The 14,191-nt window shown below is 45.3% G+C and overlaps 1 protein-coding gene across 5 annotated transcripts in view; it reads left to right on the top strand.

Moving 5' to 3' along the window:
• Window positions 1-14,191, top strand: part of MAPK8IP1 (mitogen-activated protein kinase 8 interacting protein 1) — a 55,146-nt gene that overhangs the window by 16,349 nt on the left and 24,606 nt on the right. Inside the window, exon 1 of one of the 5 annotated variants that reach the window (XM_072118825.1) lies at window positions 4,272-4,438. The exons of the other annotated variants lie outside the window; for them this stretch is intronic. Within the exon in view, the coding sequence (XP_071974926.1) occupies window positions 4,386-4,438 (53 nt within the window). The 5' untranslated portion in view covers window positions 4,272-4,385. Of the gene's footprint in view, window positions 1-4,271; window positions 4,439-14,191 lie in introns of those variants that run through there. 5 annotated transcript variants of the gene reach the window in all.

Here is a 14,191-nt window from a genome sequence, read left to right as displayed (position 1 = left end):
ATGGTTTTGTCATGACTTCAGCCTGGTAAGGGTGCGTTCACACCATGCAGTTGAAATTGTATTCAGTTTTGTAAAGTGTGTGGGTCCAAAGACGTGTAACAGATGTTTTTACATTGCACTTTTTGTCTGTGTTGGTTCCACTTCAGGTTTGGGGGTCTCAAATACAAATGCAAAATAGGGGGGAAGATGTCATCCTGTAGCTGACAGGAAGTTAGAGAGACTTCCTGTTTACACAAGAGGACACGCCATGGACTGGTAGTCACATTGGTGATCACATAACTCTCTCAAATTTAGACCTACAGAAAAGTGGCCCTTAATTTTTTTGTAACCAGGGACCTAACAGTGTGACTTCCAGTAATCAAACACATATCCAGAATGCTGTAGATAACTCATACCTCCCAACATTTCCGGGGAGAGAAAGAGGGACGCTGATGATGTGGTCACTGCTCTGCGCTAACCCGACCTCAAAAGGATTCCCTGTCTGTAATAGTCATTCAGTACCGCAAGCTCTGGCTTTGAAAGTTTACTAGGCGGACAACCCCAGCCAGTGCGGGACCTGGAGGGAATATCTGGGACAATCTGCCAGCTGCCCGTGACGGCGGGACAGAGGTTAAAAAACCGGGACTGTTCTGCCAAATCCGGACAGTTGGGAGCTATGGTTTACTTATTAAGGAGAGGCAACCCCTTTAGGGGGGTTTTACCACCAATCAAGTTAGGTGGATAGGACCTAACTTGCTGATCACTGAGATCCCCACAGATCAAGAGAACTTTGGGTCCGTGGTACATGCGTTGGACCCCTCGTTGCACCCGGAGATGAATGGAGCAGACAGCCGTCCATGTCTGTTCTGCTCCATTCATCAAGGGCCTAACTTGATTGGTGTGAAAACCCCTTTAAGTCACCCACAGAGGATGGAAAAAAATCTGGAAACAAACAAATTAGCAAATATATATAATACTAAATATGCAAAACTAAATCCCGTTAACCAATCAGCCATTACCACTTATCTGTCACATAGACGGCTATGATAACAAGCGTCTGATTGGTTGCTAGTGGAAACAGCCAAATAGTCCTCGTCATTGTCATTCTTCATAGATAATGGAGACACGGGGAGCCATCATCCATATGTTGTTTTGCTTTCCCCTGCTGAGATTGTGTGTACAAATATCATGTGTCTGCGTGATGCCAGATTCATCCACGGTGAGGCGCTGTGTGGTGTAACGTGATTTAAATGCCATGGAGGGAGGGCAAGGGTCATAGTTCAGGTGCAGGTTACACGGAACAGGCGTGAGGCTGCACATTTTGTGTCACCCATTGTATACTCACATGATAGATCTACATTGAGTTCATTGTACATTGTTCTACATCCAAGGGTTTTAGTTTCTAGGCTGTGACCCACCTACAGTTGCAAGTAAAATTAAGTGAACCCAAAGGAACTACTCAGGGGTGAACCTAAACTTTATGCTGCCTGAGGTGAGATATAGACGAAAACCTCCACAGCATTAATTATTAACTATCAGGTTATTATTAGTAAGTGGGATCTCCATGCAGCGTCTCACACCCGTGCTGACATCACGTGTGAAGAGACACTATTGCTACTCGTCAGATCCTGTTTTAACTACACTCCTCATGCCGCCCAATATCTTGCTGCAGGTTCTGCTGCCTGAGGCGAGAGGCTCAACTTGCCTCATGGCAGGTGCACCCCTGCTCTGATTGTCTCAATAATAAACAAATCATAGCATCATTTTTATTAATGAGGACCTGTCACCAGATTTTGACCACCCTGAGTAACAATGCCTGCTAATAAAGGGTTAAAAGTCCTCCCCTTATCACCTAAAATAAGCTGCCAGTGACGTTCTGAACATTAATTACAGATGTTTTTCTCATATGCAAATTAGCTTTTGTGACTTATGTCTGGTATCTGTGACTCTTCTCTCTCCGGCTGGCAGTGAGCCCCGCCCCATTATTCTGACTGACAGCTCTGTCTCTCTACAAATCACTGCCCCGCCTCCTTGTACTTAGGGACCATCTGCTAATATTCAAATACAGACATATAAAGCTCTATGTACAAATGGGAAATATTGGGGCTCATTTACTAAGTGTTCGCAGTATCGTCGGAATATCCGACGATTTCTGATGTGCATCGCATTTAGAAGGGGATTGTGTCACACGCGATTGGATTTTGGGGCATAGACGCCCGCTTTCATGCGACAGAAATCGGGAGGCGGGCCGCCGGACTGAGCGTGGGATTTAACATTCAAATTTGTGTCGCAAGCCAAGCACTTACATGCACCAGGAAGAAGAAGGTGAACTCCGGCGGACCTGAGCGGTCATGCCTTGTGTTACATTCATGACATGTGACCAGTGACATAATCGCAGGTCATTTAGCCTTCTAATAATAGCAAACTGTACACCATGTATGTGATTACATGAAATCAAATCAGGCTCCATGGATAATGGAGAGGAGTAGAAATCCATGGAGGCTGCTGTGATTTCATGTGGTCAGATACATGCATGGGGTACAGTTTGCTATTATTAAGAGTCTGAAGTACCCAAGATGATGTCAAATCCCCAATTAAAAAAACAAAAAAAATAACTGAACCCCCTTGATTTATAACCTCCTGATCCCCTTCTTGGTCTAGTCACCTCAACTAGTTGAATAAACTAATTAACTAACAACTAATCAAAGTTGCACGTAAGACCCAGATGAAATTTGGACCTTTCCTCTATGCAAAGGTGTTTCAAATTTCAATATTTCTTGGATGCCATGTGTGTAGCGTCCTCTTCAGGTCTTGCTGCAGGGTTCTTGAACAGTTGCCCAAAATATATCAAAAATACATGCGCAGTTTGTCTGTAGAGGGTGCGGAGCGCAACAGGTTCATGAAATGTGTCACATGGGGGGTCATTTACTAAGGGCCCGATTCGGGTTTTTCCGACGTGTTACCCGAATATTTTCGATTTGTGCCGATTTCCCTGAATTGCCCCGGGGGGCGTGGCCGAACGAAAACCCGACGGATTCGGAAAAACCACCGCATTTTTTTAAAAAAATGTGTCGCGGAGCTTGCACTTACCTTCACTCAGCCCGGCTCGGTGTACTCCAGTGCGTTCCGGGGAACTTCAGCGCAGCAGCCCCACCTGGTGGACGTCGGAGGAACAGCCTTAATAAATCCCGGTTGGACCCGAATCCACCGCAGAGAACGCGCCGCTGGATTGCGAATTGACCGGGTACGTAAATCTGCCCCATGGTCTCCATGAATCTGGCGCCCCCCCTGCAGTGCTCTGACAGAACACGCCTTGTTTTGATGCACTTTGTTCATGCTGCAGTCAGTAATAATTGTGGCGCACGGTCCGACTAAGCAGAAACTCTCCCCTTTTAGATGCACATTATTTCCGACTTGTCGGACACGGCGCAGCCACGACACAAAACTGGCGCAGACACTTTATAAATACATGTCCAAGGAGTTTGCACGTTCTTCCCAGTGCAAAGTCGGACAGAAAACTGGCGCAAACTCTTTAATAAATGTAGGTCAGTAAGTTTCTAATCATTCCTGACTCTAGTCATTTAGTCACAGCTTTTTATAGCTGCACATTAGGGTCACCAGGGCGGTGGATTAGGAGCTTTTAGGGGTTCAATCCCCTCTCTGCCAAATAACTTTATCGGCAGGGCCGGCGCCAGCACTGGGCATGACCGAGCAAATGCTAGGGCCCAGAGCTGCTGGGGGGGGGGGCCACCTAAGGCTTTATATAATAAATCAATAGGGTATGAGGGGGGCTGTATATAAAATAACCATGAACTGTTTGGGATGATAAATTTTAGGGAACAGGAGACTGTTTTAGTTTCTGAATTTTTAGAAAGTGTGAGTTCACTGCAATGGGGCCCACTGAGGCTCTGTTACTCAGGGGCCTACTGAGACCTGGAGCTGACCCTGTTTATTGGATGGCATGTTACAGATTTATTGTATTGGGGTCCAGGAGCTTCGGGTTATACCACCAGGCCCAAGCATTGACTGGAAGGCATGCTGGGCATTGTAGTGCCTCTGATGCAAGTTGATTGAATGACTTGTCCTCACTATAAGACTCTGATGTAGAGATGAAGGGATTCTTCCGGCGTCTCCCTTTGCCTTAAGTGTTCTCTCAATGCTCAGTCGTCCATTATTAAGCGTCGTCTCCTGGAAGAGGTAAAGCAGCGAGATAACCGGTTATCGACCCCCCCCAGACAGACAGAGTTTGGCTTCTCTCTGAAACCCAACACCGGCCAGATTGTGCTGTTGTCAGACACTTGCTGCCATGTATTTTTAATGAGCGGAGATGCGCAGCGGAGAGGAAGAGAGCCTGGTATTTTAGAGGCAGGCGGCGGGGCGAGGCGGAGGCCCTCTGGTCCGATCGGATGGAATCCAGCGAGGATGACGGGAGCTGGCTGGAGAACCGCTGGGAGGAATGGTAGGTGCATATTGTGCTCTCCATACATTACACGCCTTGTGCTGTTCCTGTTTAACCCTATTCTCCTATATATAGGCCTATACGACTATACATTTTGCCGTATCATGTTCTGTATCACTGCCCCTTTAACTCATTCCTTTCCGGTTGGCGTAATAAGCCTTATCATCCCCTTACGGAATTCCCATCGAAGAGCTGATACATTCCACAGCCACGATATACATTGTACTTTATGTATACAGGCAGTCCCCGGGTTACGTACAGGACAGGTTCTTTAGGTTTGTGCTTAAGTTGAATTTGTATGTAAGTCGGAACAGGTAATTTTATTATAGTGACAATTGGATTTTCTAAATTTTCTGCTCTAATGGGACCAAGGATTATCAATAAATCTTCATGACTGTCACCTTATAGCTGATCATAGCAGCCTGGGACTATAGTAACATCCAGAGACTTCACCAGAGGTCAGAGGGGTCCGTCTGTAACTATGGGTTGTCTGCAAGTCGGGTGTCCTTAAGTAGGGGACCTTCTGTACCTTTAGGCACTTATTAAACAGTTAATTCTGTATAGTGAGGACTGCAGTGTGTGATGGACAGTGCGTCATATAAAAAAAAATAAGCGTAATTCAAGATTTCGGCTGGTTAGTCGCAGATGCTTATGGTATAATATATATGTATATATGTGCGTGTGTGTGGTATGTGATAGGCAATGATCTAGTGGATGGGGAGTATTGAGTTAATGTGTAGACAAAGATATAAATGCTGTAATAACTGGATTTATAATTATCAGATGGAAATATATAAAACTTACTTGTAAGGGCCGGACGCACAGTCCTCCAATGTTAATATCATTGAAGTGAGAGTCCATTCCAGATACTGCACTGCACCCCTCCTTTCAGTAAGGCAGACTATGTATAGTATTGCATTCAAGTAAAGGGGCCTGAGCTGCAATACCAGATCTTGCCTGAACAATAGAGTGGCGCTGTTTCTGGTTTATGATATGATTATGACTGCGTGTCTAGCCATCTAATAAGTTAATGGGATGGCTCATAGATGGGAGAACAAATTTTACTGTCCAGAGGTCCTTTAAAGGGGTACTTTCACAGTTACTACCAAATTACTACCTCTCCGTGTTATACATCATAACTAACCGATCACCCAGGGTCCTACCAGTCACAACAAGGGAAACCTGTGTAGCCATTACTCCTCAGGACTCCTACATGCCATCATTGATGTGATGCCACCCCTGTGATCGGATGCATAATAGGTATATCATATCCTATTGTTATTGTGTGACAAGCCCTTTAAAGTAATGTTAGACATTGTGGGGGAGATTTCTCATAAGTCTCTTAGACTAGAACTATTTGAGTTGCCCATGGGAACCAATCAGAGCTCAGCTTTTATTTGCCCACAGATGTTTGTAAAATTAAAGCTGAGCTCTTATTGGTTTCCATGGGCAACTAGAACAGAAACTTGATGATAAATCTCCCCCTGTGACTTTAAAAGGTTAGACTTGACAGACTCAGGTTGGACTCGATGAATTTAGTTGGACTTCATGGACTCAAGTTGGAATTTATGGAACTAGGTTGAATTGATGTACTGGGCTAGACTTGATAGACCTACTTTGGACTTGACTAATCTAAATTTAAACAGATTGGGTTGGGCTTGATGGACTGGGGTTGGGCTTGATGGACTGGGGTTGCGCTTGATGGACTGGGGTTGCGCTTGATGGACTGGGGTTGCGCTTGATGGACTGGGGTTGCGCTTGATGGACTGGGGTTGCGCTTGATGGACTGGGGTTGGGCTTGATGAACAGGGGGCATTATGTGGACTGGGGGCATTATAGTGAACATGGGGCATTACAGTGAACAAGGGGCATTACAGTGAACAAGGGGCATTACTGTGGACTGGGGACATTACTTTATATGGGGGCATTACTGTGAACAGGGGGCATTATGTGGACTGGGGGGATTATAGTGAACAAGGGGCATTATGTGGACTGGGGGCATTACTGTGAACAGGGGGCATTATAGTGGACAGGGGGCATTATAGTGGACTGGGGGCATTACTGTGAACAGGGGGCATTACTGTGAACAGGGGGCATTACTGTGAACAGGGGGCATTACGTGGACAGGGGGCATTACGTGGACAGGGGGCATTACGTGGACAGGGGGCATTACGTGGACAGGGGGCACAATGGGGGAAGGGGATTATTAGGAAGGAGAAACCAATTGGGGAGGGGGACACAATTATGGGGCGTAAAGTGTAGGGTCTTTGAGAGGGCATTTGTTAGTGTTAGGAGGTTAGGAGTCACAGTGAGAGGGAATTAGGTGGGGTATACAAGAATTAAGAGGGTGGCATTATAGCACATAGGCCAAATGTATGTAACATTTATTGGGTGGGTGGCACAATGGGTGTCATTATTAAGTGCAAGTGACACAAGACAGAGGCATAATGTAATGTATGGGACCATAAACTAGGACAGGTAATTAGATGGTTCATTATAAAATGTGGCTAATGTACAGTGTCTAAAAGTGAATGTGGAGTTAAAGAGGACCTGTCACCAGATTTTAACCCCCATGACTAACAATGCCTGCTGATAAAGGGTTACAAGTCCTCTTCATATCACCAAAAATTACCTGCCAGTAACCATAATTACAGTCATTTTTCTGATATGCAAATTAGCTTTTCTGACTCATCTGTGGCAGCCTTAGAGAGAAGAGTCAGAGATACCAGTGAGCCACGCCCCATGAGCAGGACACTCCCCTCTGATGCCAGATAATATAATATATAAGGTGATTTAAGTGGATGTAAGCCAAACAATTTTTAGCTAAGAAAGGGCCTCAGTCAGTTATTAGCGCTCTATAGGAACCTGTCACTGGCAGTATATGTGCAAATGTGGTGACAGGTTCCCTTTAATGCGCGTGGGTCATTACTAAGTTTGGGAGCCAAAATCAGGACAGTACAGGCGGTCCCCTACTTAAGAACACCTGACTTACATACGACCCCTAGTTACAAACGGACCTCTGGATTTTGGAAATTTGCTGTACTTTAGTCCTAAGCTACAATAATCAGCTATAACAGTTATCACTGGTGTCTGTAATGAAGCTTTAGTGTTAATCCTGATTCTTATGACAATCCAACATTTTTAAAATCCAATTGTCACAGAGACCAAAAATATTCTGTCTGGGGTTACAATTATAAAATACATAGTTCCGACTTACATACAAACTCAACTTAAGAACAAACCTACAGAACCTATCTTGTACGTAACCCGGGGACTGCCTGTATACTGCCACAATGTCCCACATTATAAATTGTGGGGGCCATACTGAGGGGGGGGGGGGGGGTATACAGCACAGGATTTGTAAAGAGGGCTTTTTATGGTATAGGGCCTGGAATGGGGGGAATTTTACTAGGAAGCATTATTTGTATACTGACACTGGTGCTTAAAAATACTGTTACAGAGTTTTAGGGGAAGCAGCAGGATGACACTGTGGGGGGGCGGGATGTAGGGACAAGAGGAAAATGAATAACATAAGATGTGTTTGTGGTAAACAACACAGGTACAACGCGTTGCTGAGGATACATGGTGACGCCGGGCCTAATGCAGAAGATATAGAACAGGTACAATGTGAGGACATGTCACCCGCATTTAGTGAATGGAATAGGTAGGGATTTCGCCTGTGTTTCCTGTAACTGTATAGGTACAGTTATTGTTGGTGCAAGAACATTTAAGGGGGTTATGAACAGGAGTGGACAGTTCAGAAAATTTGGTACATATGCATTGGGGCCCGTGCCCCGGATCTTTTGCTACCCTAGCAACGCCCCTGACTTAGGTTGAACTTCATTACTAATTACTAATTTGAACTTTATGTACTTAGGTTGAACTTGATGTACTAGGTTAGACTTGATGGACTTGAGGTGGAATTGATTTTGGTTGCATTTGATGGCTTTAGGTTTCACTTGATGGACCTAGTTTGGACTTGACTTACCTAGATTTATATTGACAAGTGCTGGTTGGGCTTGAGGGACTGGGGTTGGGCTTGACTGACTGGGGTTGGGCTTGAGGGAGTGGGGTTGGGCTTGAGGGAGTGGGGTTGGGCTTGACGGACTGGGGTTGGGCTTGAGGGAGTGGGGTTGGGCTTGAGGGAGTGGGGTTGGGCTTGAGGGAGTGGGGTTGGGCTTGAGGGAGTGGGGTTGGGCTTGACGGACTGGGGTTGGGCTTGACGGACTGGGGTTGGGCTTGACGGACTGGGGTTGGGCTTGACGGACTGGGGTTGGGCTTGACGGACTGGGGTTGGGCTTGACGGACTGGGGTTGGGCTTGACGGACTGGGGCTGGGATTGATTGATTTAGGTGGAACTTCATGTACTAGTTCAGACTTGATAGACTTAAGGTGGACCTGAGAGAACTATTTTGGTCTTTGCTTTTGATTGATTTAGGTTGGATCTTATGTACTAAGTTAAACTTTATGGACTTGGGTTAAACTTGTTGTACTAGGTTAGACTTGATGGACTTGAGGTGGAATTGATGGATTTAGGTTGCACTTGATGGACATAGATTGGACTTGATATAACTAGATTTAAACTGACAAACGCTGGTTGGACATGATGGAAATAGTTGTACAACCTTATGGGACACAGAAAAGAGGATAATTTTCTAAACGCAGAGGTTCAGAGATCATGAGAACAAGGGGATAAGTCTCATCTGAATGGCCCAAAGTGGCCCATGCCCAAGCGGTGCTGAACTCAATCCTATAGGACACCTAATTCTTACTCTAATGGGGTACAGGTTGGGCATGTGCCCTAGAGATCCATTCTCACAGGACCTCTATTTTTTGTTATTAACCCTTTGGATATTAGACACTTACATTTATATGAGGATAAGAGATGAGGTATGATCCCTTTAAGACAGATTTAGGGTTGTGTCTCAGTCAAATTACCCTATGGAGGATGTGAAGTGGACAATTACCGGATGTAAGCAGTATTTATGCTGCACTATGACTTGCTAAATTACAGATTGTATGATGACGTTGTTCTCCCGGGGGATGGCGGATCCGTAAAAGCGCAGAATCCGTAGCTCTGCAGTGTGGAGGGACGTCCTGACAATAATACAGATGTCTATATTACATCGGACATGTAATAACAAGCATCGCCCACCGCGACCTTCCCTGACCTTTCCATGTCGTTAACTAGTTTAGATGCAGAGCGGGGCCTGGCGGTTGCATCTGGTGATTTGCATAAAAGGGACGGGGCTCTAGTCCTCCCCATCCGGCTCTGTCGGTGTAAGATAACGCGGGCAGGGGCTTTTCATGTCTTTGAAATATTTGCATGAGCTGCGAATTGGCTTCAGGGATTTACTGTCTGTCTGTTCTCTGCCAGAGACTTCACAAAAAATGCACGGATGCCCCCTGAGCTTCCTGCATCAGAGGGAAGACAAGAGGATCCAGGGTTTATAGAGACATGTATAATGATGGCGGACGGGATTACTTCTGCTGAGTAAGATTACGGCTCGTCCCATATTACAGAATCCCAAAATATAATAATGGGGCTGAGCGTCTATAAGAGTATTACATATTAAGCTGGTTCCAAATTCTGCAAAAGTTTGGACAGTCTGGAGAGATATGGGCATTTTGAAGACAATTTACCTAAAGTAAATGTCCGACCCTTTAACAGGCCTTGCAATAGATTGTCTACTCTTACTTTGCACCTCCTATTAGTTGGTCTATTTTATGCTAAAAAATTAGGACAAAATTATGTTGGGTCAGCATTATTTTTGGTGCACTAACTTTTTGGGGCGCAAGGCAACACCCCTGCTTACAACCCTCCATAAATGTGGTGCAGACACTTTTGTAGTGTAACTTAGGACAGAATTCAGATTAATAAATCTGCCCCATTGTGCACCCGGACTACTCCTTTAAAGGGAATCTGTCTTCCCGATTTACCGACCAGAACTAACTTCTGTGTTAATTAGGGCTTTGCCCACCCGTGATAACCATGCCCTAGTTTTTATTTTCCATCTGCTCTTTCAATGTCAAAAGTTAACTTCAAAAATATGCAAATGAGATGAAGTGCATTGGGGGTGGGGCGTTAGTACAGCGTCTCAAGTCTGAAGCTTCATGGAAATAATGGTCCCTGCTTCCATTTATCCACCCAGTGCCCTTCCTCATTCTTCCTCCTTCAGCCATGTCATTCCTGTGTCCAGTGAGATGTGGAACCTGAGTCCTGAGCTGTTCTGCCAGAGCACTTCAGCCTAATTTGCATATTATAAAGTGGAATTTTGGTATAGAAGGAGCAGCTGGACAATACAAACCAAGGCATGGGTGGCATATGTGGGCAAAGCCCAACATAAAATAGCAGTTAGTTCAGGTGGGTAAATTGTGGTGACTGATTCCCTTTAAGTCAACATCCGACCCTTTAACAGGCCTTGCAAATAGGGTTTTTGCAGGTTTTTTTCCCCAGGTTACTCTTATCATAAGGTGTAAGAGAACACGCCTACAACTTTGACATTATCCTTATCAAAAGTGCTGGCTCTTTTGTGTGTAATAGCCTACAGTTCACCATATAAAAAAGGACAATATTTAATAGAAATCTACCATCAAAATCAAGCATGGATAAACCAGGCACTGTGACTATCTTCTTATATTTGTTATCCACGACCTCCTTCCTTCTAAAATCAACTTTCAACTTGATGCTAATGAGCCAGAAGAGCTTTGGAGGGAGTTACCAGAGACCCTCTGTGCTGCAGCATCACAGGCAGTTACACTGTGCAGGAGCATTTCCTCCCTTCATACTGTTTGTTAAAACTTCCTCTGCTAAATTGAGATTACAGCAAGAAGATAACAGCCCGTGTAACAGCCTGTGCAGCTACAGCACGGAGGGGCTCTGGTAACACCCCTAGAGCTCTTCTGGCTCATTAGCATAATTCTAAAAGTTGATTTTAGAAGGACGGAGGCCATGGATAACAAATATAAGAAGATTACCACAGTCCCGCTGCCTGGATCTATGAGTAATGTCCCTGGTTTATCATGATGGATTTTAATGGTTTCCAAGATTTCAGGGGCAATTATTGTAAGTTTAGTGGGATTTTAAATACTCATTAGAGCTGAGTATAAATTATCGGTCGCGGAGGTAGGACGCTCCTTAATATTGAGGGTTCCTTCTCGAGGCCACATGTGGTCAGCGTCAATCCCACCCAGTGCCCACACACAGGAAATGTCACATTATATTATGTAATTATTCTGCAATAGTCGTTTCCAAGATTCAAAGAAATCATTAACTTTTCTGTAAATCCTGTAAATTGAATTAATACAAATGAGTTAATTTAAGTATAAAATTGTGGACACAAAGTTCAGCAACTGTGACCTGCGGAAACTTCACCCAATGGCCTCCTTCTAAATATATTGACATTGGAGAAAGTATATCTACACCAGTGATGGGCAACCTTTTGAGCTAGGTGTGTCAAAATTCGCCAAATAAACGAGCATAACTCGGGTGCTGTGTCACCTTTAGGAAAAACCTAATTTTGTAATAACATGTCCAGCAGCGGCCTGCCCTTATTAATAACATGTCCAGCAGCGGCCTCCCTTTACTACCAAAATACCCCTAGCGGCCTCCCTTTACTACCAAAATACCCCTAGCGGCCTCCCTTTACTACCAAAATACCCCTAGCGGCCTCCCTTTACTACCAAAATACCCCTAGCGGCCTCCCTTTACTACCAAAATACCCCTAGCGGCCTCCCTTTACTACCAAAATACCCCTAGCGGCCTCCCTTTACTACTAAAATACCCCTAGCGGCCTCCCTTTACTACTAAAATACCCCTAGCGGCCTCCCTTTACTACTAAAATACCCCTAGCGGCCTCCCTTTACTACTAAATTACCCCTAGCACCCTCCCTTTAAATATAATATAATAATAAACTTACATACTTACCCAGTGATGTCTTCTTCCCTGTAGCTTTACTGCAGGCGGCTCGGCTCCTCCAGGTTGCACCGCGCGCCTCGGATCACGTGACTCACGTGACCTGACGTCAGGTCGCCTCAGTCACGTGACGAGCAGCGCGCATTGCAGCCTGGAGGAGCCGGAGGAGTTGCAGAAGGTGGGCGGACCAACGCGGCGCCGGACAGGTAAGCAGGGGGCAGAAACACAGGGACGGGGGCGGGACATTACCACAGGGGCAGCACATTACACAGGGACATTAACACAGGGGGAGCACATTACACAGGGACAGAAACACAAGGACGGGGGCGGTACATTAACATAGGGGTAGCACATTACACAGGGAGGGGGGCGGACAGCGGGCGCTGGGCGGCCGCGTGTCAGCAAAAATGACTACGCGTGTCAGTGCTGACACGCGTGTCATAGGTTCGCCATCACTGATCTACACTATACATTTTCTTACATGACAGCTTAGATACAGCTGCTAAGCACCAAGTATGGTAGATACTTCTATAATGGCAGCTTAGATACAGCAGATCAGCTCTAAGTATGGTAGATAGTGCGGAGCTGCTGTATCTAAGCTGCACTTGCAGAGTTATCTACCATACATAGAGTTGAGCTGCTGTATCTAAGCTGCCACTATAGAGGTATCTACCATACATAGAGTTGAGCTGCTGTATCTAAGCTGCCACTATAGAGGTATCTACCATACTTAGAGCTGATGTGCTTTGCCGACGTCCTCTCTGATTGCATCGCTGAGAATGGAGTAAAATCCCTGGTATCGCTCCGCAGACTCATCCATAAAGACATCTACCAGGAGAATTATGTAACCCCTGTAGCTTTCATGTTTCTCTACTGTCTCCCTTACTAGACTATATACAAACCTACTTCTACTTCTATACTAACCTACTTCTACCTTTCTCATTAAATAATAATGTGCTGTCAGTGGATGAAACATGTCATGTATCATAAATCTCAGTGCAAAGAGCAGTGGGAGGATTTATGATACTTAGACTGCCAGACATCAAGGGAGATTAAAGGGTTTATTTTCTGCTGGACCTTAGGGGCCTATTATTAGGTCCGAGCCCAGGCTGGCCAGTTTCTGGGTATGAGAGGATGTCTTGTAGTCACAACTTTATGTACTGTGTCCCAAAAATCCCTTGACTCCATTTTGTTGAGGCCAGTTATAGCCGCTCCATAGAGTAATCATTACATCGGTCTCATGGGCTCCTGTGAGTGAGTCTGCCAAAGTGCAGCATTTTCATTAGCATTTATTAATCCTCTCGTTGTTTCCAACTTAATTCTAAAAATGGAAAAACAATTCTGCATTGTGAGATAAAAGTCTTTGTCAATAGAAAATATCAGCTCTTTCAATAAAAGCTTCCTCCTCCAGCAATAGGAGGGTTACTACATGTGGCACGAGCGCCAGCGTAGGATAAATGTCCCCCATTATGTGTATCTGTAGGATGACATTGGGTCTTATTTACTAAGGGTCCCGTGGCCACATTTTCGTCGGGTTTCCCGACTTTTCAGGGACCGTGCGGGGGATTGTGTTGCAAGCGATCGGATTTTGGCGCATCGGCGCCGTCTTTCATGTGACAGAAATCAGTGGGGGGGGCGGGCCGATCCGACGGATTCAGACTAAGCGCGGGATTTAAAATTTACATTTGTGTCGCATCCAATGCACTTACATGCACCGGGAGAAAAATGGTGAACTCCGGCGGACCTGAGCGGGGAAGCGACACATGCAGGATATCGGGCGCACAATCTTCTTTAATCGCGGCAGATGTGTATTCCGGCGGACATTCTGGATCGGGGA

Source organism: Engystomops pustulosus, chromosome 7 (genome assembly GCF_040894005.1).
Source record: "Engystomops pustulosus chromosome 7, aEngPut4.maternal, whole genome shotgun sequence".
NCBI lineage: Eukaryota > Metazoa > Chordata > Amphibia > Anura > Leptodactylidae > Engystomops > Engystomops pustulosus.
Note: the sequence above shows the minus strand (reverse complement) of the source record. Positions and strands in the feature narration are given on the sequence as shown.